The sequence below is a fragment of the Cygnus olor genome, chromosome 2 (assembly GCF_009769625.2).
Source record: "Cygnus olor isolate bCygOlo1 chromosome 2, bCygOlo1.pri.v2, whole genome shotgun sequence".
Lineage (NCBI taxonomy): Eukaryota > Metazoa > Chordata > Aves > Anseriformes > Anatidae > Cygnus > Cygnus olor.
In genome coordinates, this window is record NC_049170.1 from 122,993,812 (window position 1) to 123,020,279 (window position 26,468).

The following is a 26,468-nucleotide window of genomic DNA, read 5'->3' on the forward strand; positions in this document are numbered from 1 at the left end:
CAAGTTTAAATTATACAGTTATTACAGTAGGATAAAAGTTCAAGAAACTGCAATGAAAGAGCAATTTTATGCATTTTAATATGATACAACAGGTTCTTTTCTTAGGTAAATGCAGCCATCATATTTTTGCAGTAGTTTGCATACAGGAAATCCTCAGCCATCTGAGAGTCACAGCCTCCCTAATTAAATACATTCTGCAATATTCAGTGCATCAAGTTAACCCCAGTTCTTGGTCTGAAACCTGTCAGGCAGACTTAAAAATTAATAATAGCTGCCTGTTTAGCCTCTGTGCAGTGCTTAAATGGATTTTGAGGCTGACATTTTGGCTGATGGACACTTCTCTGAACAGTAATAATGCTTGAAGAAACATTTATTTCCAGCTATTGCTCACCTTTACCTACATTCCAGACTGTAGCTAACTTTTACTTAGAAAGAAGATGATAGCAGGTCAAAAGGAATAAAAAAGAAGACATGTAAAAGGCACGCTGCTGTAGTGGGGTTAATACCTTCCATCATTCATCCTAATGAAAAAGCCTATTTATATCTCTTCCTTTCATTCTTTTCATTTCTATCTTTGTAGATCTATCAATCTATATAAGCCATTTTGAAGGAACAGAATAAGTGAAATCCGTAATCATAAAAGCCTGTCACTATCTTGTTTGTGAATCATTTTCTCCAAAAAATGAACTCAGAAGCTTGTTACCACACTCTCAGAGTTACAGAATGGTTTTAATAAAGTGGAGTCTGGGGACTAGGAAAAATACATTGTTAAAAATGTTATTAAATTTATAAATATTTTCTGGACTTTCTTTAAGAAACAATAGCATTATTGTTGCTGAATACTATTTCATAAATATGACATTGACACATCTCAAAAGTGATAGTTCTGTACTGTATGTGAATATGTAAAGCGGAAGCTGAGTTGCATTTAAATTGCATAAGGAAAAAGACATGAAAATAGAGAGGAAGATTAATGACAAACCTACAATCATCCTTTCACCATTCATTATAAAAACAAGCCTGAAATATCAAAAGGTCAATCCAAGGAAGTTCAAGCCTCTTTTGTACATAAATGAAAATAAGGGAAAGGGCTTCCATTCATCATAAAGGAAAGTTTTATTCAACAAATGAAACCACAAGAACAAAGTTAACAAACAAAAATTATTTTTTGTTTGTCTCTCCCCTGAACCAGTCGTTTTTAGAGCTCAGTTGTATTTCAGAACAGAAGACAATAACCTGCTTTTTAAAAAGGAAGAGTTTCACAGAATCACAGAATCACAGAATCATCTATGTTGGAAGAGACCTCCAAGATCATCTAGTCCAACCTCTGTCCTAACACTAACAAGACCTCCACTAAACCATATCACTAAGGACTACATCTAAACGTCTTTTAAAGACCTCCAGGGATGGCGACTCAACCACTTCCCTGGGCAGCCTATTCCAATGCCTAACAACCCTTTCCGTAAAGAAGTTCTTCCTAATATCCAACGTAAACCTCCCCTGGCGCAACTTTAGCCCATTCCCCCTCGTCCTGTCACCAGGCACGTGGGAGAATAGACCAACCCCCACCTCTCTACAGCCTCCTTTAAGGTACCTATAGAGAGCGATGAGGTCTCCCCTGAGCCTCCTCTTCTCCAGGCTAAACAACCCCAGCTCCCTCAGCCGCTCCTCGTAAGACTTGTTCTCCAGACCCCACACCAGCTTCGTTGCCCTTTTCTGGACTCTCTCGAGCACCTCCATGTCCTTCTTGTAGCGAGGGGCCCAAAACTGAACACAGTACTCGAGGTGTGGCCTCACCAGAGCCGAGTACAGGGGCACAATCACCTCCCTAGACCTGCTGGCCACGCTGCTTCTTATACAAGCCAGGATGCTGTTGGCCTTCTTGGCCACCAGAGCACACTGCTGGCTCATATTCAGCTGCCTATCAACCAGTATTCCCAGGTCCTTCTCGGCCAGGCAACTTTCCAACCACTCATCTCCCAGCCTGTAGCGCTGCTTGGGGTTGTTGCACCCCAGGTGCAGGACCCGGCACTTGGCCTTGTTGAACTTCAGTTGACCTCAGCCCATCGGTCCAGCCTATCCAGATCCTCCTGCAGAGCCTTCCTACCCTCAAGCAGATCGACACACGCACCTAACTTGGTGTTGTCTGCAAACTTACTGAGGGTGCACTCAATCCCCTCGTCCAGGTCATCGATAAAGATATTAAAGAGGACCGGCCCCAGCACTGAGCCCTGGGGGACTCCACTAGTAACCGGCCTCCAACTGGATTTGACTCCATTCACCACAACTCTTTGGGCCCGGCCATCCAGCCAGTTTTTAACCCAATGAAGCGTACGCCAGTCCAAGCCACGAGCAGCCAGTTTCTTGAGGAGAATGTTGTGGGAAACGGTGTCAAAAGCCTTACTGAAGTCAAGGTAGATCATATCTACAGCCTTCCCCTCATCCACCAGGCGCATCACTTGGTCATAGAAGGAGATCAGGTTAGTCAAGCAGGACCTACCTTTCATAAACCCATGCTGACTGGGCCTGATCGCCTGGTTGCCCTTCAAGTGCCACGTGACGACATTCAAGATAATCTGCTCCATGAGCTTCCCTGGCACTGAGGTCAAATTAACAGGCCTATAGTTCCCCCATACTGCGTTATCTATAGGAACCTCCATATGCTATCATTAGACAAATATTAAGGAAACCAAATTATTAACAACACTGAAAAACTACCACAACGCTTTATCTGACATATGGCATTACATTTATACACACCATTGAGCATCTGTTGTCAGTAATCTAATGCGAGAGAAAGAATTTTTATTTGCTTTTAATTTTTGTAGTTACATAGGAGGTCCAGCAGTGATAAATTTCATATAAATATGCTATGTTTTCCAAAAGGAATGAAGAGCTAGCATAGTAGCTAATAGTAGTAACATATCCATATGTCTGTGTGATTACCTTTATATATAAATATACATGTTCACTTAACTAAGCAGTATTTGGGAATCCACTACTAATATCTTTACATCAATTGCAATTTCCCATATGGTCGAGTCCATTTAACTCCTAAAAAATATGATTTTAATAATAAAACAGTTAACATAAAAGATGACCAAGAAAGAGGATACTGCGCTACACTTCTGTTGGGCATTACCAGATTCAAACATGCCCAGATGACGACTATCTTAAATTATCTCACTGAAAATGAGTACTTGTGAAACTTCCCAAACAGCAGCCAAAGATCATCACTGAGCTTTAGCACTCACCACTTTCATCTTTAGGCCATAATGACTTTAGATATTGAAACAAAATGCGCTGTTACTGACCAGCAGATAAACATGCTTAACATAGACTTTTTAAATGACAGTGAGTTTTGCTTCCTGGCACTCAAACACTACTATAGCTTCCAGGTTGAGAATATTCTCCTGGCTTTGGCATTTCTGCAAAATGACAATGACTATCAGTATTTTTGGAAGGCTTGAAAAGAATGAACCAAAACCACAGAATTTGATGTACCAGTTCTGGTAAGACAAAGGCTGCTGTCATTGCCTTGTAGCTGTCCACTATAAAACAGAGAAGAGAAGCAGATGACATACGATCAGAAATACCACCACAAGTATCCAGGAGGCTCCCTCAGCTCAGCAGTGGCCCAGGCCAACCCCACCAAACATTTAATGGAGCCAAATGTCAGCTTCCAGCTTCCATAGACTACAGAGGCCTGTCCAGTTGGGAGTTTACTGACTAGATGCAGACTCACCTATTTGCTATCGTACTTACTCCACTTTCTCCCATACAGTAAATATACAGGATAAACCTATTATTGCAACAACATTCCATGGTCTTACAGTCCTGTTAGTGTCCTCCTACCTATCATTAGCTTTAATGCATGTTCAGTCTTATATTGAACTGATACAGTGAATTCTGAAGTATTTAATGAAGGAGCAAATACATATGGGACATTATGCTATTTAAGTTAACACTACATTCTTTTTTTTTCTTCTTTTTTTTTCCTTTTTTTTTTTACATTAATTTATTGTACAATTGCCTGAACAAGCATTCGTTCTTGTTCCTATGGAAATAAGCACATAGATATAATTCAGAAAAACAAAGGTAAAACCTCTGAAGTAGCATAAAATAAAAGCTGTTAAACAATATAAATACTGAAGACCAGAAGAAATCTTGATCCTAGTTAAGCCAGTGGCAAAAAAAAATACAGTGGAGGCATGATTCCCCCTTCTTTATTCTGCTTTAAAACTGTAGATGAATAATCCATTTCAGGAAAACAACTAAGAACAAAACACCCATTCCATCCTCTGCTTTTACATTCCTCTAGCAAAATGTACAAAATAGTCTTTGTTTCCATATGTAATCTCCATGGACTGTTACAGAACAGCTTGTTCTAGCTGAGAGATGGTCTTTAAATAAGAGATAGTGCACAATATACAAAAGGGGAAGTCTTGGCTCTGGAATATTTCTAGCAGCAGCAAAAGTTATCTGCCTGAAAGTATCATAAATTTAATGTGGAATGTAACATGTAAGGTTTAACCAAGTAGGGTGTAGATGAAGTATGAGAGAGTAGCAACATCTAAAAGACATGTAAACAAATTCAGTTTTTCATTGATAAAGTATAGCCTGCTATAACATGCAACTCACGTAACTTGAAGAAATTCTCGCTGAGTTTCTGTACCACTTGAACAAAATATTTTAGTACGTCTTCAGTAAAGAACTCATTTTTTACTGTAGGGTTGCCTCTAATTTCCTCTCCCATCACCAAATTTAATTATGCATTAAACTCTGACTATCTTTCCTGGCAGGTATGAAGATGATAGTCTAGATGCTATTTTCATGCTAGCCAGCAGCTTATTTATTTTTCATTAAAGGATAAGGGTAAATCACTCATTATAAGAGTCCTCCAGTGCCTATCCACAATTCTTCCTACAAACATGAGATGGAAATTTTTTCCTGAAATTCAGTAGTAAACTCTCACCTCAATCACTTTATCACAAAGAATTTTTGTTGAATATTCCACAGAATATTAATAGATGAGATCAGTACCATATATATATATATACACCATATATACCATATATTTTATATATATATATATATAATATTTAAATGGGCCTTCATTTAAACATTTAGAAATATTTTAATGGAAAGCAAAATATTTTTATTTTTTGCAGGGTGTACTAACATATTTCTCTGAACAGAGAGAAATGTGTCAGAACACTACTAGGGTATATATTGGCCAATTCTGACCTTTATGGATAAATAGATGCATATAAACATATATATATGTGGGTGGATGTGTATATGTGTATGAATGTGTGTGTGTATTGATATATATATATCACACATATTTTGTGCCAAACATAGGTAAATACAAACTCCCCTTAGCCTTCAGTTGGTTTCCAGACTGATAACTAGAAAGGACAGCATTTAAAGGCTAGTTCATTACTACCTTATAAATTCCTGTTTTGCAAATGTAATTAATGTCAAACATGTCTGTTGTTGATTCTGAATACTATATACCACACCCCGGGTATATATACATACATAGATTAATATATACATAAAAGACAACTTGCTTCAAATAGGTATATAATTATAATAATACATTTTTCCTTAAGCTGGGAATCACACCTTCCTTTAAGATTTCTTGGTTTACTACTGTAATAAATAATATTCTTACTAAAATGGAAATACAATTCCAGTTTAGAGGCAATATATTGTATACTGACAGCTCGTTGACATTTCTTAGCTCCATTCCTTGGTCCCCAAATACTCACAGTATGCCCTTTTTTAAAACTAGCAGATTTGATTCAAGCTTCTACTTAGCTAATTTAATATTGATTTCATTTTAATCTCCACCTTCCACCTCCTTGGCCTTTCTGTTTAAATTAGATCTGCTTTTAAATGGATGCCATCTCAACCCCCTGTTGCCAGCACCTTAGCCTTTTCACTTAAATTGCATCTATTGTTAAATCAATCTTACTCCAGCATCCAGCATTCCTCTCCTGAGCTTTCCACTTGACATCACACACAGGCCTAAGTGGTGCCTGCTCCTGCCCCTAGCTTTCACCCAGCTTCTCCATTAAAATTAAATCTCTTTCCAAATCCATTTTCTACTTCCAGTTGCAACCTTCTTACTTTTTCATTTCTAAATGGCAACAGCTTTGTGTTTGTTTTAATTTGTGGAGCTTGAAAGGAAACTTTTCAGACTCCTATACTTCCATATAAATACCATCTCCCCCAAGTCTTAAGATACAGGCAGATGGGTTCTTCCAATTTCTGGGCCTCAGCTTAAATAAGATCCATTTCATTGTTTTTGTTGCCTGAGTGGGAATTTCCCTTAGCCTAGTTACCACATCATACCTAAGAGCTCTATATTGTAACAGCTTTAATTCATGTTTTTAGTGTGAGATGTGTAAGCATGGACCTAGTGGTGGGCCTGTGTTATGGGGGTGGCATACCAAGTCAAAGAGGATACACATTTAATGAGGCCCTACACCAGCAGGGAGCTGGCCATAAATTATCTTGGTAATACGCTGTTAAGGAATCTGGGGATTCAGTGAGCTGAACAGTTACAATTGAGACAAATATTCCCACTGCTTCCCGTTACAAATATCTCAATGTGTTTGACAGACTCGGAAGGCTTATGGATGAATTGGCTTTTTAGGTGGTCAGAATTTTCAGTGCCTTTTCCTTTATGCCTATGCCTGGTCTGAGAGAGTGACACTGAAGTTTCATCTTAGAAGAAAGAAATGTCCTCCCTTTTTCTTCCTTGCAGACAATAACCTCAAAAATGAACAGATCCATACTGACCAGATGAGAGAAGAGACTGTCACTAAATTTCCCTGAAGCTGAGATTTATATTCAATTCTTGTCTATCAATACTAAGCTTTGAAATACAGTAGTTAAAAAAAAAAAAAAAAAAAAAAAAAAAAAAAAAAGCCAAAGCTGCTCATTTCTTGTTTTTAGGGAGTATCTCTGATAGAAATCATATACTATGGGTCCCATTGCATGTAATATTTCCCAAAGTATATATGAACATGATTGCCTTACAGACCGCTTGAACAATTACTTTGCAAAGGAGCTACAGTACAAATTCTAAAAGAGATGGTTAACCAGCACAACTCAGCGAAATACATTAAATCAAGCTATGAATATCATGTCTCAGTCAGGTAACTTTGGAAGATAATTTATTTGGTAATGTTCTTTCTCAAAATATGGCAAAGTCAAAAAGATAAGAATTAGTTATCCATAATTTTAGCCGTCTCAGTTCTAAATCTAATAAACCTAAAGACAACCAGCATGTTTAACCAAGATAGGTTGTAATTTTTTTTCTTGGAAAAGGAAGGGATACCAATGTTGATTAATGATAATATCAAAGCAATAGAAAGACCCACACAAATAAGGTATCACAAAAATTTATTAGAAGAACCACAAAGAAAAACAAGATATTCGAATATTATTTTTTGTTAATCCTTTTTTTTTTTTTAAATCCTATTGATTTTTACTGTAATCTATTTTTTAGTTCTGTGTACTGAGTGTCTGATGCCATCAGGCTTTCAACCCTTCATAAAATAATCTTTCTAAATTCCTCCTATTCGTAAGCCAGGAATTGTTGTCTATATTTTGTACTTTTCAGATTTTTTTAGTTGTAGCATTTCAATAGTCCTAATTTTCAGGATGTAAGAGAAGCAAGATTTATAACAAGAGATGCTGTCTTATTAAATCAGTTGATTTAGCCAATGCAGTTTTCCACTTGGGTCAGCTGGTCATACAAAGTATATATGATCATATATGGTCATATATATGGTCATATATATGGTCATATATATGGTCATATAAAGTATATATATCACCTCTCCATAGAAAATCTACTTTTCAAGAATAGAATAGAATAGAATAGAATAGCTCAGTTGGAAGGGACCTTCAGCAGTCATTGACCATTTCATGGCTAACCAAAAATTAAAGCATATTATTGAAGATATTGTTCAAATGTCTCTTGAACATTGACAGACAAGGGGCTTCAACCACCTCTCTAGGAAGCCTATTCCAGTGTCTTTACCCTCGTGGTAAAGAAATTTTTCCTAATGTCCAGTCTGAACCTCCCCTGGTGCAGCTCTGTGCCGTTCCTACATGTCCTGTCATTGGTTCCCAGGGAGCAGAGGCCAGCACCTCTCTCTGCTTCCCCTCCTCAGAAAGGTGCAGAGAGCAGCGAGGTCACCTCTTAGCCTTTTTTTCCAGACTAGATGACCCAAGGATCCTCAGCTTCTCCTTATGGGGCATGCCTTCAAGCCCTTTCACCAGCTTTGTTGCTCTCCTCTGGACACATTCAAGTATCCTTGAATCCCTGAAAGAATAAAAGCATCCTTTTTATATTGTAGAACCCAGAACAGCACCCAGTACTCAAGGTGAGGCAGCACAAATGCTAAATATCTCAGGAGAATCACCTCTTTTGACTGGCTGGCTGCACTGTGTTTAATACACCCCAAAATGTGGTTTGCCTTCTTGGCTGCCAGGGCACACCGCTGCCTTGTGCTGAGCCTCCTGTCGACTGTATTATATTTGTTGCAGTTAATCTGTGTTGATTATGTGTTTTATTAGCTCTTTATCATAACAAGACTTTTCTTATGAATCGTCTGTGATCTAGGACATAGCTGGACTCAATTCAAACTTCATTTTACATTCTTTTGTTTTGAAACAGTCAATATTGACTGTTTCAATACCGTTGGTTTTGTTAGCTGAAATTTAATCTCAGTACGTCTGTGTTTTTCTCAATATTACAGTTTAGGTGAAGCAAAACCAAATAATGCTGTGTTACTCTCACTATTTATAAGATGACTCTTATTCCTTGGCATTGATTTCTGCACATTTTCTTTTCCTTCATAATCATTACAATTAATCAGGACAATGTGCTATTTTGTACGACTGTAATTCAAGACTCACAAGGCTTTCATAAAAATGTATTTTTTACTTCATCTTTCTTCAGGGAGATAATTTTTTTATTGATGAAGTCACTATTGCATTATCCTTCTTTATCATTAACAGATTGATTCCCTGGTGGCTTCAAAATGAGTATTAATCCTTTTACATACCCTATTCCCCTTTTGCACATTCATCTTTCTCCTAATATGAAACGATACCAACTTTCTAACAATGAGAAAACCATTTTCCTAGCCATCATGTTTTCTGACACACAGGACATTTTTTTTTTTCCACTCCATCATAAGTGTCCATCATCCACTGGCCATCATAAGCTCCAGGTTTTTACTGCTCTATATTCTTAGCTCTATTTTCATAGCTGAGAATGTAGTTATATATATTGGGTGTTTTTGAAGAGCTACTTTGAGTGAGAAGAGCTTAACTAGTGAGAGCGATGGTAATGTCAAATATATATATATATATTAAGAGATCAGCAAGACAACTTGAAGATGACAAAAGAGCAGGAGAAAAGCAGTAACATATGAGGTACAATAGGTTTCCCCATTTGCAGAAAAGCACTTACAGAGAAAAAACAGTGCTCACTGATGCACTTGGGTGTGATTAAGTAGGAGACTTACCAGCTGCTTCTGCAACAGCTCTGAAATGGAGCATAGTGGATGATCTTATTCTAGGAAAGACTGATGGCACCATAGAAGGACTTAATAATGCATTTACAGAGACTGGAGAATGTTGGTTTGACACAGATCAAGAGAAGGATTATTTTGCTGGCTTCCCCGTCTTGAAAAACTAAGGGCAAAAACAAAGGGAAGATCAGAGGTCACTAGTTTCTGCTCATCCAGAGAGATAAAAGATTGAAAGGAGAAGACTGATAATCTGGAGATCACAAAAGGAGTTTATCCAGTTCTATTTCTGATCTGTAGACTTGAATTCAAAGAAGGCACAGTAGGACCACAAGCTTACCTTCCGGTTGGTCAAAGAAGGACAATGTGGGAGTTACTGCTAGCATGAGGAAAGGGACGTTCTATCAGTGCTGGAGGCAATTTTGTCTGCTTAGCAGAAGATAAAAGGTAGTTTGGAGCTTAAAGTTGCTGAAACCATGGAAGACGTGTGGTAGAAAGCATTGGGATCTGCCTCCTCAAGGACTGAGGCAGACCATCACTAAGCATGATGGTCATATCCATGCTGTGAGCAGGATTTGCAAAGGAGGGAATTTATACAGTGCCCAACAATAAGGAGCAAATGTCATGTGGTAAATCAGGATTTCTATGCAGAGCTTCAGAGATGTTCATGGGGTCAAACACAGGATGATAAATGAGGAGGAGGTTTTTGGAAATGGAAACTGCTTCATCTGTGTGGTGGTTTTACCCTGCTGGGCTGCTGCACTACAACCACTCTCTCACTCCCTCTCTTCTTCCCTCAAGGGCAGCAGGTCCCACCAGACCCTGTTCCACCAGGGGCTCCTCCACGGGCTGCAGCATGGAGATCTGCTCCATGTGGAACCCATGGGCTGCAGGGGGACAGCCTGCTCCACCAGGGGCCTCTCCACAGGCCGCAGGGGAACTGCTGCTGCGTGCCTGGAGCACCTCCTGCTCTCCTGCTGCACTGACCTGGGGGGCTGCAGGGCTGGTTCTCACCTCTCTCTCTCCCGGCTGCTGTTGCACAGCAGTTTTTTTCTCCTTCCTTAAATCTGCTCTCACAGAAGCCAAACCAGCATTGATCTCTGGCTTGGCTCTGGCCAGCAGCAGGTCCCTTTTGGAGCTGGCTGGAGCTGGCTCTGATCTGCCATGGGGCAGCTGCTGGGCTCTGCTCACAGAAGCCACTCCTGAAGCCCTTCCCTACCAAAACCTTGCCACATAAAAAAAACAGTACAATGTGAAATGTAAAACAAAGTTACACAATGTTAGTGTGTCTGATACTATGGAGAAGAAAATACGAGATCAATATTTTGCTACAAAACCTCATACCTGAACTCTCATACTATTGGAAATAAATTTTACCAGGTTTGTCAAGTTCAAGATATCAAGTCTGTCAAGTTAAAGATGGTAGGCTGTAACTGTACCACAGCAGTTAGCTACTAGACAGTAAGGAAGGGTCAGGAAAAAGGGAGACTTCCCTGAGTGACTGCAAAAAAAATTAACAAGAAGAGATATTAAGCAGATTTTTAAGCCCTATATTGAAAATATCGCCATTAAAATAAAAAAAAAAAAAAAAAAAAAAAAAAAGACAAGAAAATTTGCAACATGGCCTGAATGTGACAGAACTGTGGTCATCCAGAGCTTTGAAGTAGATGTGTACAGATCCTTTTATTAAGAACTCCCAAAGAAAAGAACAACACTAAAGTAATATATATATATATATATATATATATAGACTAGTACAATTAAATAGCAAACTCAAAATTACTAGATCATACAGAATAGAAATGAGAGGTTTATAACATTTCCTCCCTTTGTGTCCATGCAGTTGGCAAACCACTCTTCTCTTCTGAGTCCTAACCAGGTCTCTGGTTTTTTGAATTGCAGAAAACTTTGCTCACTCTCCCCAGTCCTTAGTCTGCTCTACATCACCTCTAGGGCCCACCTGGTTTGCTGTTCCTCTCCACAGCCTTGTCTTCTTGAGGAGAAGACTGCCAGCATCTTGTGGTGCTTCTTTCAGTTGTGTCCTGTTCTATGAATGCCACACAAGTGTGCTCTCCTGAACATCCTTTGCTCATTCCCACTCAATCTTCATAAGAGAAGTGAAGATACAAAGATGTGAAGCAAATATTATGTCACAGAGGTTGCTAGCAGCAAAGTTCAGGAACAGTCTTCCATCACTAGAAAAGTGGGAACAAAAATCCAGAATCACTCAATGATACAAAGGGCCCCTCCTGTCCCAAAACCTAAATTATTAAAATAATGTTAATATTCTTCTGTCATGAATGGATGACATGAACTTTCTTCTATGTACAGAAATCCAAAAGAAATTCCAATACAGGAACTCCAAATGTCACAAATGTTTTGAAAAGCACTGCTTTATGCCAAGTATTTGATTTGCAAATACTTTGCTCTAGGAAGTTTATCTTTAATTATTCAATAGAATTGAACAGGTGATACATTATATAAGGGGATATTAATTTTGCATACTGAAATGTCCATGTCTTGTACTTAAGGTTAAAAACAGCAGTTGAGATATTCTTAGATATACAATAATCAGGCAGACTTAGATGTTGTCTTAAAGTAAATATTTGGGTCATACTGACAAATAACTGAAGCAAACAGAAATTGGAATGTATACAAAGAACAAAAGTCCAGAAATAGAGCCATCTGGGACTCAACTGACAGGGGGGAAAAAAAGAAAAAGAAAAAATAAAAATAATAAAGGAACAAAACACCTAACTTGTGAATTAGCAATGAACTGTAAATGGAATAGATCAATTCCAGTTGGTCCTAGCATCTGTACTAAACATTTTTAAAAGAGTTCTGTAGTTTCTGGCACCAAACTCAGCAGCAATATAAAGGCACTCTAGTACATAACATATCTTCCTGAATCAGACTACCAAAAGAGATCAAAGCATATCTTCAAAAAGCAGATTCAGAGTTCTGCCTCTTCTGAAGTCAGCTTGGACACATTTATTGTGAAGATCGTGTGTTCGGAGATGGGATTGAAGTTGTAGCAGCCTTCTATACAAGTCTTTATTCTTGACTATTCTGCCAGTTTAGAGGACTGACTGGGTATGCATAGGAAAAACTCATTGGCACTGTCTCTGTCTTGGTACTACATGAGCTTAATTGGTAGTCGTAGTTTCTGGGTATTTATCATCTTCTATGCATGGATTATTTTCCTTCACCAGCTTAATTTGTATAAATGCAGTATGGTAATGTTAATGGCAAGAAAAAGAGAGATTAGATATAAGGAAGAAATTCTTCACTCAGAGGGTGGTGAGGCACTGGCACAGGTTGCCCAGAGAAGCTGTGTTCAAGCATTCAAGTCTAGGCAGGATGGGGCTTTGGGCAACCTGATCTAGTGGGAGGTGTCCCTGCCCATTGAAGGGATTTGGATCTGGATTTTCTCAGAGACACCCAATGACAGGACAAGGGACAATGGGTGCAAGCTGAAACATAGGAGGTTCCGCTTAGATATGAGATGAAACTTTTTTACAGTGAGGGTGACAGAGCACTGGAACAGTCTGCCCAGGGGGGTTGTGGAGTCTCCTTCTCTGGAGACATTCAAAACCCACCTGGACACATTCCTGTGTGACCTGATCTAGGTGTTCCTGCTCCAGCAGGGGGATTGAACTAGATGAGCTTTCAAGGTCCCTTCCAATCCCTAACATTCTGTGATTCTGTGATCTGGATGATCTTTAAGGTCCCTTCCAACTCAAACCATTCTATTGAAAAATAATAATAATAATAATAAAAATCCCAGAGCATTCTGCATCAAAGGAGATTAAATTAGAAAGGGTGCCAGAGAGGAAAACATTAATAATTAGTGAAATCAAGTAAGCTAAGATTTTTCATTTTCCCAATTTTCTTACTGTATAAAAAAGACTGTAATCACATATAAATTCTATAGGGAAAATACTTGTACCAAGTTTTTTATCACCCATATTGAAAGGAATAAGAAGTTATAAATTGGAATCATTTGTAACTTTCTTTGGTCATAGGCAGAAAGAAAGCTACCATTCACTTTCTTTGAAACAATCTTATTTTAGAACTAGCAATAACACCTTTAAATACTAGCCTTTGGGGAAGAAGGGAGGGAGGGGGAAGCTTTATTTGTTTGAAGTGGTTTTAGATATATTTTCCATATGCTTTTTTTCACAAATAAATGGCAAGTTATTTAGACATTAGTCATTAGACAAGTATTTTAGTCATCAAGACAAAATTTAAGAAAAACGAGGAACAGAGTAGTGACCTATATAGGAAGAAAATGTATCATCAGAAATATTTCATTAGGACAGCCTGATAGAAGAATAACATAAGTTGTAGTCAGCTATGCAGACATGTATTGGATGTCTGATACCCACGCTGATTTGTTTTGGTAAACAGATGAAGCTTTGATATGTATTTAGAAAGAACACAATAAAACATTTTAAACCAAAATGGAAAACTATTCCTCAACAACTTAAGCTTCAAGTATGGATTTGCAGATAGCACATCATGCAAAATGGTGTTTGCTTATGCCTAAAAGAAAGAATCCCTACATATTTGCAGCTTAAACTGCTTTTTCAGGTTCTATGTTAGTGTTAAGTACTCGTGATACGTATTTTTTTCTATAGACCTTATGGGTGATGACCATACTCTACCACGAACTTTTACCCTGTGATGGCCATGAGTCCTTAATGACTTGAAAGTGATTGATAAATATTTCCTTTAAGAAAATACATGCAATCAGGTAGCCTGCCTTTTAACTTCTGTAATGGCATGGAAAGGGTGTAAATAGCTGTCAAAGACCTGGCATGGAAAATGTTTTGGAAAGATTTTTTCAGATTCAGAAGGGCTGGGGAAACTGGGATGAGAAGGTTTGAGCCACCTTCACCTCCTAACATCTTTGACGTTCCCCAGACTTCTTTCATCTTACTGGGCAGCTGCATCCTTGGAGAATAAAAGATCTGAACATCTGATATGAATATCTTGGTTGTCAAAACACTAATAAAATTAGAAGAGAGTTCAGTAGCAGAGACCATAGTTAAGATTTTCATACCAGTTTAAGGTATGTGAGAGGATATTTCCTTCAGTGCAGTCCTGCAGAGAAGTGTGGTGATCAGAGTGGGACTCACATTTTAAAATGTGGGGCAGTTTTTAAAATGATCATCTATCTCACTAGGTGAAGACTAAAAAGAAAATTTGGTGCCAAATCATAATAATTAGAGTGGAACCATGAAATATTCCCCTCCCAGCTTCTGGTTATAAAAGTTTATGCAAGAGGTTGTTTCTCAGTAGTTTGCTACTACTTCTTGCTGTCTTCATCTTATTACTATCTTCTAATACTTCATAGAGACAGAAAAACAGTCACAGTGGCACATTATTACTGATGTTTCTTTTTCTTCCTTTCTTAATTGTCTTGCACGTTTTCCCTCCTTTAGTCCTCTCCATAAATAAGAAGCTATTCCTGGTATACTGCAAAGCAATGTGTGATTCTTCTGCCACATGACTAGAGGCTCAGCTACTCAGATGTAATATGAAGTGCGATAGTATTGGCTCCTAACAGATATCTGGATCAATCTGAGTAGTTCAGATGTAAGAACAGTGTATCTTTTGACAAAACTGAAAAAGTGGAGACCTAATGGTAAAACAAACAAACAAACAAAACCCACAGGTGCTTATCTGGAAAATTTATATATGCTACAAGTGCAAACATTGGAAAGTCCAAACTTTGGACTTCGTGCATGTAGCACTGACTTAACATTTTCCCCATTTTTGCTTCTTTGTCATAGGCTTTGGCTCCTTGTCTTACTACCTGTCACTTACTTTAACTGGTTACAACCACCCCAGCTACATACTTTTCTTAATGAATGTGATTGCATTAATACATTGCCATTCAAAAAATCTTAGCACAGTGGGAAAAAAATGCAATGTAAAATAGCATTTGGAGCCCCATTGGTTAATAAAATCTTCTGTACATAAAAGCACACAAGCGAGTAGCTTCTAGCCTGCCACTCCGCGACAGGGGACAGCTGAAGGTGCCATCCATTCCAGCCATCATTTTGAGGGCTTATCCTGATTTATAAAATGGAAAGGCAAACATCAAGAGAATCTAAGCTATTTCAGCACAAGAAGCTGCAGGTTTTACTAAGAATTATGCTATCTGCATATCACTGCTCTGTTCATACCCTGCACCTCCCTCCAGGCACACTTAGGATGTGCCAGCTTTGAAAGGAGAAATTAGTAATATACCTATGGGCTGACAAGCTCTGGCAGCTGTTTGCACAGGGCCTGCCAGCAGGTCAGTGGGATATTGCCAGAGAAGCTGAATTCCAGATGAGAGGGTGGCAAAGGAGAAGGGATTTTTTCAGATGTCTGATTCTTCTGTGCTACCTTCAAAGGGAGAGGAAATTTTAACTGGCATATGGGTGAATGCACTGCATTAATAGTAGTGAGGCATACCTAAATGTCATCCATCTACAAAAGAATAACCCTCAAAATTACTGATGACAGTGGATACACCTTCTTCAGCTAGCAGGATGTTGCACTTTTCTCACTCAGACAGATTATGACAACTATTCCTCTGATATGGCCCATGAGTGAATGAACATCATTTTAATGGACTACCCACAGTGGGCAGCCAGCACAAATTTGCACTTCCAAGCCCAGCAGGTAGTGAACTCTAAAAGAACATTTCACACTGGCCATTAAGCATCCAGCATGACCACAAAACTGAGGTGACACAAGGAGAGAAAAATTCCCTGGGAATATGGATCATGTTTTGCAGCCAGCTGCAGATAAAATAACCAGTTTCTGCTGTAACCTGCTATTATCTGTGGGGTGCTAAAAAATCCTCTCCCTAGGATTTTAAGTTTCTCTCTGCATGACTGTAGTTAATGACTGGACTCCATGGGGTGTTCCTTGTTTAGTGACTGAATATCTCTACTGATGACATGTTGCTTTAAAAAAAAAATAATAATAGTAAAGCATAGAACTATAGAACTGTACGGAAAATGATTTTATTTTTCATTGAACTTACTTCCAGTTGTATGCAGCTTTCTGAAGTTAATTGTTGTAATCCTAAGAATGTATGGCAGGTATTATCCATAATCCATTACTCAGGAATAAACAAAATCAATTATTCAATACCAGCCTTAAACTAATGTTTTCCCCTTGGGAAACCTATACAAATGTTATTGCTCTTTACTTTTGCCCAATTAAACATGCATACATCTCTCTAGATGTATGCATCCTAAAATTTCAGTCAATGTAAAGTTTTATTTAATGGCCCTTCGCAGTCTTAGTCCTGGGAGTCTTCTAGACATAAATGCTGAAAATATCAGGTAAAATCAGAGAGAATTTTTAGAATGAAAGGTAACAATTCAAATAACTGATGATGAATCTTCATATTAAAGAGCTATCAGCCATAAAATAGAGTGCATAATGGAAAATGGCACATTCAATTGTCTTGTATGATAGAGCAGCTTCTTGCTTTGAGAATTATCTTCACAAGAATTTTAAGTCAAACTTCAGCTTTAGTACTATATAATACGTCTTTCATTGCAAAATAGAAAGCCTCAGCTGAACGGATTTGAACAGCTCATCTCAAAACTTTTCTGATGGTGCTATTAAATATGTTTTCTTTGTCAGACAAAGATACATCTATGTTGCCAATCATTACTACATACCGACTTCATGTCTTTCTCCAAGAGACCTGCTTGTAGAAGAACTAGTTACTTTAAATTCTCTCTCTGCTTACAGTTGCAGATTATGTTGGTGATTGCTGAGAGGAATGATGTGTGGTTCTGAAGTGGTGAATTATCTCAAAAACATACTTGCTAACTCTTTCTATCATGTCCTCAGGGGAAAAAAAAAATCCTCTTCTGAGAGCAGGGAAAACTAAGGTGTATAAATAACCACACACGCACAAAAATAACAATAAAAAAGAATCTATTACTACAGACATGATTTCTTCCAAAAATGAAGCAGTAGTTATGTTTTACATTATACATCTAGATATTTTATAAATCAGTTTTTACAAGTGTATATCTGCAAATGTATCTCTTGGTCCCATTAGTGCTTAGAGCAATTTTGATTTTTGGTGTTTTATTTTGTTATAGCATTCTGAAGGGGGGTTGCAACGTGAAAGAAAAGCAGTATAAGGAGGAGGTGAAAATAGGTTGGGTCTGACACTTGGACTGGGCTAGCTGGTGAGCGTAATGTCCTGTTCAGGCAGTTTTAAGAAAATACTCTTGCAGCTGAGGGGATGCTGCATGATTGAAGTACATCAAGTTCAGTTTTCATCTAAGCTACTCCTTTTCTGGACTCAAGAGGAGAGGCAATTAAAATCATCAGCAGCATTTCCACAGATTTTATAGGACCTTTCATCAGTCCTTCAGTCTCTAAGCCTCATTTCTCCATCCCCCTCAGCCTGGATGAGCACTCTTTCTTTCTCTGTTTGCCTTGTACATACAGTGCTGGGAAAGGGGCTGTTTCATATGAGGTGCTCTAGTGGTTTTACTCAGCTAGACAGCTGAGCTCCACCACAACCACATTCTGACCTGTCATCCTCAAAGGGAAAGGGGGAGAAAATACGATGGAAAGGGCTCAAGGGTTGAGATAAGGACAGGGAGATTGCTCAATAATTACCGTCACACGCAAAACAGACTCAGAATAGGGAGATTAATCTAATTTATTGCCTATTACTAACAAGCTAGAACAGTGAGAAAAAAAGCAAGCTAAAACCACCTCCCCCCCAACCACCCTCTTCCACCTCCTCCCACCGAGCGGTGCAGGGAAACAGAGAATGGGGGCTGCGGTCAGTCCCTGACGCTTCATCTCCACCGCTCCTTCGTGGTCACTCTCTGCCCCTGCTCCACGTGGGGTCCCTCCCACGGGATGCCATCCTTCCCGAACTGAGCCTGCGGGGGCTGCCCACAGGCAGCAGCTCTGCCAGAACTGCTCCCACATGGCTCCGTACCACGGGGTCCATCCCCCAGGAGTAAACTGCTCCAGCACGGGTCCCACACAGGCAGCAGCTCCCCCCTGCTCCTGCGTGGGCTCCTCTCCACAGGCTGCAGCTCCAGCCCGGAGCCTGCTCCAGCGGGGGCCCTCCATGGGCCGCAGCCTCCTCCAGGCCACATCCACCTGCTCTACCGGGGGCTCCTCCACGGGCTGCAGAGTGGAGATCTGCTCCATGTGGGACCCATGGGCTGCAGGGGGACAGCCTGCTCCACCAGGGGCCTCTCCACAGGCCGCAGGGGAAATGCTGCTGCATGCCTGGAGCACCTCCTGCCCTCCTGCTGCACTGACCTGGGGGGCTGCAGGGCTGGTTCTCACTCCTGTCTCCCAGCTGCTGTTGCACAGCCATTTCTGTTTGTTTGTTTGTTTGTTTTTCTTTTCCCTTTCTAAAATCTGCTTTCCCAGAGGCCCAACCAACATCGCTTACTAGCTCGGCTGTGGCCAGCAGCAGGTCCGTAGTGGAGCTGGCTCTGATCTGACATGGGGCAGCTGCTGGGCTCTGCTCATAGAGGCCACCCCTACAACCCCCCGCTACCAAAACTTTGCCATATAAACCCAGTACAAGTCCTCATACAGTGATTAACACGATGAGGACATAAATTCAGTTTAGGTCTTATATATGTGCTTGTGTATAAACAAATAAAGGCAGTTGCCTTTCATGTGACCAAAGAATCCTAATGTGCTGTGACTGTCAGTTCTACATTGCTTCTGTAAAAAGCCCTCCTAAATCATCAGAAAAATCACCTTCATCCCAAACTTGCTTTTAGATTTCTGTGGTAGCTTGGAAGTGTGTCTTCTTGAAGCTGTTGAAAATCTTACCAAGAGTAGCAAGATACAAGATTTAGACTAAAACATTGTAATTTAAAAATCATTATGACCGTAAAAGGAACCAAAAACATATCAAGGGCAGATATCCCCACATTGTTTCTGACAGAAATGTTGAAAGAAACTGGAAGGATTGTGAAAACACTCACTGTCCCCACAAATTCAGAGAAGATTCTGCTGCTTTTTCACATCCAACTGTTACCTATTTATTCTCAACTCAGTGGACTCACTTGGTTTGTCTTGTTTCCTTACATTCATGAGAGTCCATTGGTTTATGAAAGCTGGGGAGAAATTAGGTTCATGAACTAAATAGTTTCCACCAGCTGAATTTCTAAACACTTCAAAAGGAGCAGAATCTGAATTATGAAATTTATGCTGAGATTGCTCTTGAAACAAGAAGCTACGTTATTCTACAGTGGTTTTTATCTATGTACTCTTCAGATACGTGAATAAGCATGTGTGCTGAAAGGAGCGTGCATGTCTGGTCAGCCAGCTGCTGCCTTGTTTGGCCAGGCACAGTGCTATGTGGACATTATAGATGACAGACCACAGAGCCTTCTGGAAGACACTTCCACAGTATTTTTACTTGTTTATTTCTGTTATGCAAACCTGTGCATGTGTTTACTATTTTTTTAATATAATTTGTCCATACTTATTTTTCAGTTGACATATTTTCATTTCCATTTGTTCATTTCTGGCACTGTTGTATTTTCAGTTGATTTCATAGGCGGACTTGACACATACTCCTACCGACAGCCCCCCCAGGAGCATGTTGAGTTAAAGCCTGTAAAGCCTGTAGGTAAGGTTCTGGTCCTGTGGACCACATTAATCCTTCTAACTGGACTGAAAGCTAACTTTCTCCTGAAGTAATTTTGGCATGAGGTTACTAATAATTTAATTATACTTCAATTAGAACTGAATTAAAAAATAATCCACATAAAACATGATAGTAAGGACACTTTGTCATTGATGACACATCTGCTAAAACAAGGATTAGTAGATATTACCACGTCTGCCATGACATGCCTTGGCTTTACACAAGGAGAGGCTTGCAGTAAAGGATGGGATCGTTTCCTGCTGACTTTTTAGCAAAAAGCGAGCTAGTTTATGGCTTCTGCTTCATAAACCTTAATGGGATTAACCCATTTATGAAAAAGCAGACCCTTCTAGCTACTGGAAGACAAATTTTTGCTGAAAAAATGCTAGTTGGCTTAAAATCTGTCTGTAGAGTTTCATTGAAGCTTCATTATCTCTTTGTTGTCAGCTATTTGCTCTCACTACAAAAATCACAGTTTTCATAGTCTTCCTACGAAGTACTCTCTGCTACCTAATGAATTAATTTGGATACATATCTGTTCATTTTATATGAAATAAATTAAAGTACAGGGAGATGTTAGCAGCACATATATTTTGGCAGAAGCTAAGATAAATTTAAATATATGATATTTCATAGTATTACTGGTAAAACATAAGATGTTCATTTGGAAATTCTTCTTAGATGTTTTTAAGTTGTTGCCTCGATGCTTTCCATCTTTAAATTGATATTAGGACCTTTCAAGCATCTTAAATGCAGCACGAAACCCAAGTGCAGCTAACTGACTGAACTTGATCTTATGACTTACTGTATTTTACTTATCAGTTAAGAGAATTAAAATGAGTTTGAAGGTTTTTCCTGGTGTATGCATGGTTACATGTTCTAGGAGTTTTAATTTAAAGAGGACAGTTGCTAACAAAATGTTTTGAGTGGGCACTTGACACCCAAACTCTGGTTGAGACTTTACTAATATTTGCATGTTTTGTAAATACATTTTACACATGCTGCAGCTTTCAGTTTGCAGGAAAAAAATGAACAAAATTTTATTCAAATTTAGTGAGTAAAAATTGTAGGATTATGAAAGCCAAGAAAGGAGAAAAGCCCTATCTCAGTGTGACAGTACATATTAGAACAGGAAGAAATATCAAATTAAGACAACAACAACAACAAATAATGAGGAGTTTGACATGATAATAAGTATACTCTCTGTGTTGGAATATGTATTTTCAGTAATATTTCACTAGATGCTGGCTTTACTGCATTTTAAATGGGAAAGATGACAGCAGAAAGGAGGTTTGACCATTCTTAATACGATGCTTGAGAATGAAAATATGAAATTGGTATCTGGCAAGAAGAAAGCCACAGCTACAACATTTACACCTCTCCATAAACAATTTTAGTCTCTAAAGCTGTGTTGAGGTTAGTTTTAAAACAGTCGTTGAGCAAACTCAATGTAACTAAAGGAGAAAAATAATAATAATAATAATTTCAGAAAAGATTTTTATATACATTATATACGTTCCTGTAAAATCTGTTCATTTACATAAAAAAAAAAAAAAGGCACAGAATATGAGAATTTGTTCTTTGTTAGCATATTTAGGTTAAATAGCTTGGAGGATACGGGGGATGTTGGTGAGCTTTTTATACTGAAAAATAAATGACATCTTCCCATTTCCTATGGATAGGTATTCTTGTACAGATGGAAGGATCTTATCTGGCTTCTTTATGGCTGCTAGAAGTATAAAACTGTAAAACAAATTACATTGTATTTTCTTCTTTATTGATGTCATGTTTATAGGCACTGAAAGCTACAGAAAGCATCTTTGCTTAAGCAAGGAGGAAAAATAATATCAGTGATCAAGTCTGAATTAAATTGCTGGAAACCATTTGAACAGTAGGAGGATTGTGCCAGAAATTTGCAGATGCTTATCTGTCTGCAGCACATCAGCCTTCCTGACATCTTTTAAGAAGTTAATTGCTATCAATATCAGTTATATGTAGTCTGAAAATCCATAGTATCCCTAAGAAATGTGGCTTCTGATATTCAGGCTGTGAAAAACTCCATTTCTATTCATTGAGAAGTGAACATGAATAATGCCTGTTAAATACATTAAGAGCCTTAATAAAGGTTATAGATCTTTTGCCATCTTCCCCACTTTACTCATGGGAAAGATTAGTGTGATGCTTTTTATAGAGAAAAGCCTGGCTGTATATCCCGCTTTCTCATCCCTTTCATCTCCCTTCTTTCATTCATAAATTAAATAAACATAAGACATCGAAAAAAAAAAACAAGGTTCTGTGGCCTCATTGAAAGTATGTAGAAGACATTCTCAGTTTTTATCGAGTACTTATACTCAGTATGATACCTGCTTGGTGCTACAATACTTGCTAATCATTAACAAGTCTAAGAGTCGTTTTTCTTTTCATCTCTGAGTATAGATTAAATTTGAATCTGTGCTCGCAGGGAATGTTTTTAAACACAAATATGAACAAACATAGCATGTCTGCTGTCGGTTCCACCTACAACTCCATTAGGCCATTGGACTAGCAGAAGGAGAATCTTTGCCCTGAACCATTCAGTTTCAATTAAAATGTGGCAGGAGGGACAACAGAGGGAGTGGAAAAAAATTGTCATGTTCTCTCTGGGACTGAAACACATAGACTTTAAAGAAGACTGTTGTGTTTTCATTTGTTTCAAGCATAATATCTAAAGCCAGGTCACCTGGTAGTAATTAAAATTGCTACCATGTACTGCTAGATGTAAAATAGAGATGTATGGAGATACAAAATCAAAACAAAACAGAATGTTGCATTTCAATTTCATTGTTTTGTTTTGTTTCATTATGATTATTAATGATTTGAAGAAATTTAAAATGTTGCATTTTAGTTTGCACTTGGGTTTTTTATTGCTGTTATTATTTGGTTGCAGAAGTGTCCTGGTTTCAGGTAGGACAGAGTTAATTTTCCTCCTAGTAGCTGGCAGGGTGCTATGTTTTGGATTAGAATGAGAAGAGCGCTGATAACATGCTGATGTTTTAATTGTTGTAGAGCAGTGCTTACACCAAGCCAAGGACTTTTCAGCTTCTCGCTCTGTCCTGCTAGCGAGCAGGCTAGGGATGCAGCAGGAGCTGGGAGGGGACAGACCCAGGACAGCTGACCCAAACTGGCCAAAGGGGTATTCCATCCCATCTGACGTCATGCTGAACAATATATAGGGGTGGCTAGCCGGGGTGGAGGGGGGGCCGGCTGCTCGGGGATAGGCTGGGCATCGGTCAACGGGTGGTGAGCAATTGCATTGTGCATCACTTATTTCGTACACATTATTACTATTAATACTATTATTATTATTATTATTGTTATTGTTATTGTTATTGTTATTATTTTTCCTGTCTTAATAAACTGTCTTTATCTCAACTCACAGGCTTCACTTTCCCGTTTCTCTCCCCCATCCCGGAGAGGGAGGGGGGAGGGTGAGCGAACGGCTGTGTGGTGTTTGGCTGCCAGCCGGGCTAAACCACAACAAGAAGTTAAACTTTACATGTGCACCATTACTGCTGGGATGAGTAGGTCTGATTCATTGCTACTATAGCTTTGGGTAGCCCCATCTGGACAGGCACTGAACCCCTAATTCCAAAGAAGACAGAGCATTTCTAGAGATGTTCCTAGCTTCTGCTTGTGAAATTGATGCAGTGTCTGGGAAATGGCCAATGGAGAGGTTACTGCTCTGTGATGGGTCTATGTGATCCTGCCCTGTTTGTATCTTCTCCTGAGACTCTAGCCACCATGAAATTGCTACAAAAAGCCATCACAGATTTTCCAAAATTATCCAGGTGAACACAGCTTACAGGCAGACATGAAAATACATAGATTCAGCAGGTGGGTGACTGTAATGAAGACTATAAATGTGTGAGTCCAGCTGAAGTGTACATTTGTAATCAGATGAGAATTCCATAACCTGGTGAATATACATCTTACGCTGTTAAAATATATTATGCTGAAAATAATTTATTATTATGTGAGCTTCAGGCATTTTTCACCACCTCCTGTATTTTTCCCAAAATGTTTTTTTTTGCTTTTCTGGTATGCATGATGCAAAGCTACCACTTTGTAACCAGCCTTTCATTTTTGACCTTATATCTGTGTCTTACAGCTGAGGAAATTAGTGTCTAGAGGTGTTTTATCCACTTGTTCATTAGTTACTAACCTGTCAGCTGCTGTTAAGGTACTTCTCACAAAAAAGAAGATGTACAGAACAGGTTTTCATTTGTTAGTAATTCATATATTCTGTTTTATAGGTCGAAGTAAGTAATGAGCATTGACTCAAGACTTCTGCTGTTGTAGCTGAAGAAACAGATTTTAGAAGAAAAGACCAACCTTGTGACTCATCCTTCTGGAAGAAACCCACCATCCGTTTCTCACGGCATGTGGATTGTTCTTCCCACAGGCTCAGTGTCATTATCAGCATTGTTATTTGGTAGATCCTTGTAGATTATCTGGAATTTTTGAATGATTTCCTTATATGGACACTTGTAAATTGTAAATTTTTTATTTTTTAATTTTAATATTTTTACAACATTTAGTGTTGAGGCATGAAAACAAAACCTGTGAAAACTATGGGAAGGATGCATCTTTCTCAAGGAAGACAGTATTTTTTAAGTGACAGAATCATACTGTGCCTGGTCAAGATTGTGTCAGTAAACAGTGATTTTGACTCCAAAACATACAGCACGAGTCAAACCCTAACAGTGTAAAAGAGATCATTTCAATGCTGTGTTAAAAATCCACAATGTCCACTCCTTGTATTTTCTTAACTGCTGTATGCAGTAGGAATTGATCTATGACTCTTCTTAGCCAGATGTTCCAGCACTAATGTACTCATCTCATTATTGCAATTCATATATGGCTCCTTCTCCTTCCCTAATCTCTTTTGCCCTGAGCCCATCAACAATAGTGTCTCTGATTTGAGAGGTAGAATGACCACTCTATGGATGTCAGTCTCTAGGAACCTTTAAATCCAGGGCTCTTTAGGTGTCTGTGTTTTGCACATTTTTAAACTCTTTTCCTCCCTTCTCCCAGGAAGAAGCCAAGCATAAATGTACAGTATAAGGCACCAACTGCAGCCTTAGAAGCCTCTGGGGACTAACTTTTCTTTTAATTTAAAAGTAAACAACCAAACCTGAAAATGTGTATAAAAATTTGTAAAGTTATTTGTAAATACTTCTAGACAAAGAACATGTATGTAACTCTGTGGTATTTTGTTTTCTATTCTGTCACCACTAGCATAAAGTGATACACAAAAGCTACTTTCTTTGGGCAACTGGTAGTTCTTTTTACCAGAACTTTGTGTTTCTCTCTTCTTAATTGCTATTTAAAATAGTGTGCACAGTTGTATACACCAGAGAGTTATGTCTCTTCACAGAGCCTCTGTGCCTCAGCATCAGCATAAATTCATCAGGGTTTGGGGGCATTTGCGCTTTCTCATTTTGTGGTTTCTTTGGTGGGATTGTCAGGAAGGACATTCCTTTCAGTATGTTTATCTTCACCTCTCAAACAGAAGCTGAATTAAGGGCCTTCGTAAATGTCCTAAGTAGTATTCGGCTGGTAATTTCTGGTCCAACAGCATTCATATTCTCAGTTTCCAGTCTTCTCTTGAAGGATGCATCCCCTGTCTTTTCCAGTCTGAGCAGACGTGAAGTAGATGAAGGCTTGTCTTCATTCTTTCCCTTATAAAGTCTATTTGTGTTATTTGTTGATATGAACGTAATGAGGATGTTAATAAATATAATAGAGGTAGAGTCTATTGTTTCTAGGTGACAATGCTCTAGTGGTGCATTCACCTGTTTCCCAGTTAGCTGCACCAAAGACCTCATCATCTTTGGAGAAAATATCATCTGAACACAGGTTAACCTTCCCTGAAATCAAGTATGAATTAAGTGTTAAGACAAAGTCAACAGAAATGACAACTCAATAAAACTCTTTCTTAGCATTCCTAGGGTTGGATATACCTCAAACAGTATGTGTTTGTGTGTAAAATCAGACTGTGCCAAAACCAGGAATGTACATGAGTATAATGTCCTCTCGTACTTATACCTTCCCTCATACATGATGTTCTCTGCAAATTACATGGTTTGCTCAATCTTGAATACTTCATCTTAGCACTCAAAGAAATAGGTATTTGTGACAAAACTAATATAAATTATATCATTTTTGAGGCATTATGAAGAAGATAACAGTGAGAATTT

At 38.7% G+C, this 26,468-nt stretch overlaps 1 protein-coding gene across 4 annotated transcripts in view; it reads left to right on the forward strand.

The window, feature by feature from the left end:
* NKAIN3 (sodium/potassium transporting ATPase interacting 3) overlaps positions 1 to 26,024 on the forward strand; it is a 370,144-nt gene extending 344,120 nt beyond the window's left edge. Inside the window, exons 6-7 of one of the 4 annotated variants that reach the window (XM_040545728.1) lie at positions 20,128 to 20,211; positions 22,025 to 22,370. In XM_040545728.1, coding sequence (XP_040401662.1) covers positions 20,128 to 20,211; positions 22,025 to 22,074 — 134 coding nt within the window. In that variant the 3' untranslated portion in view covers positions 22,075 to 22,370. Of the gene's footprint in view, positions 1 to 20,127; positions 20,212 to 22,024; positions 22,371 to 24,521 lie in introns of those variants that run through there. The other 3 variants (XM_040545729.1, XM_040545732.1, XM_040545733.1) reach the window with 3 other exon arrangements.
* The last annotated feature ends 444 nt before the right edge of the window (positions 26,025 to 26,468 follow it).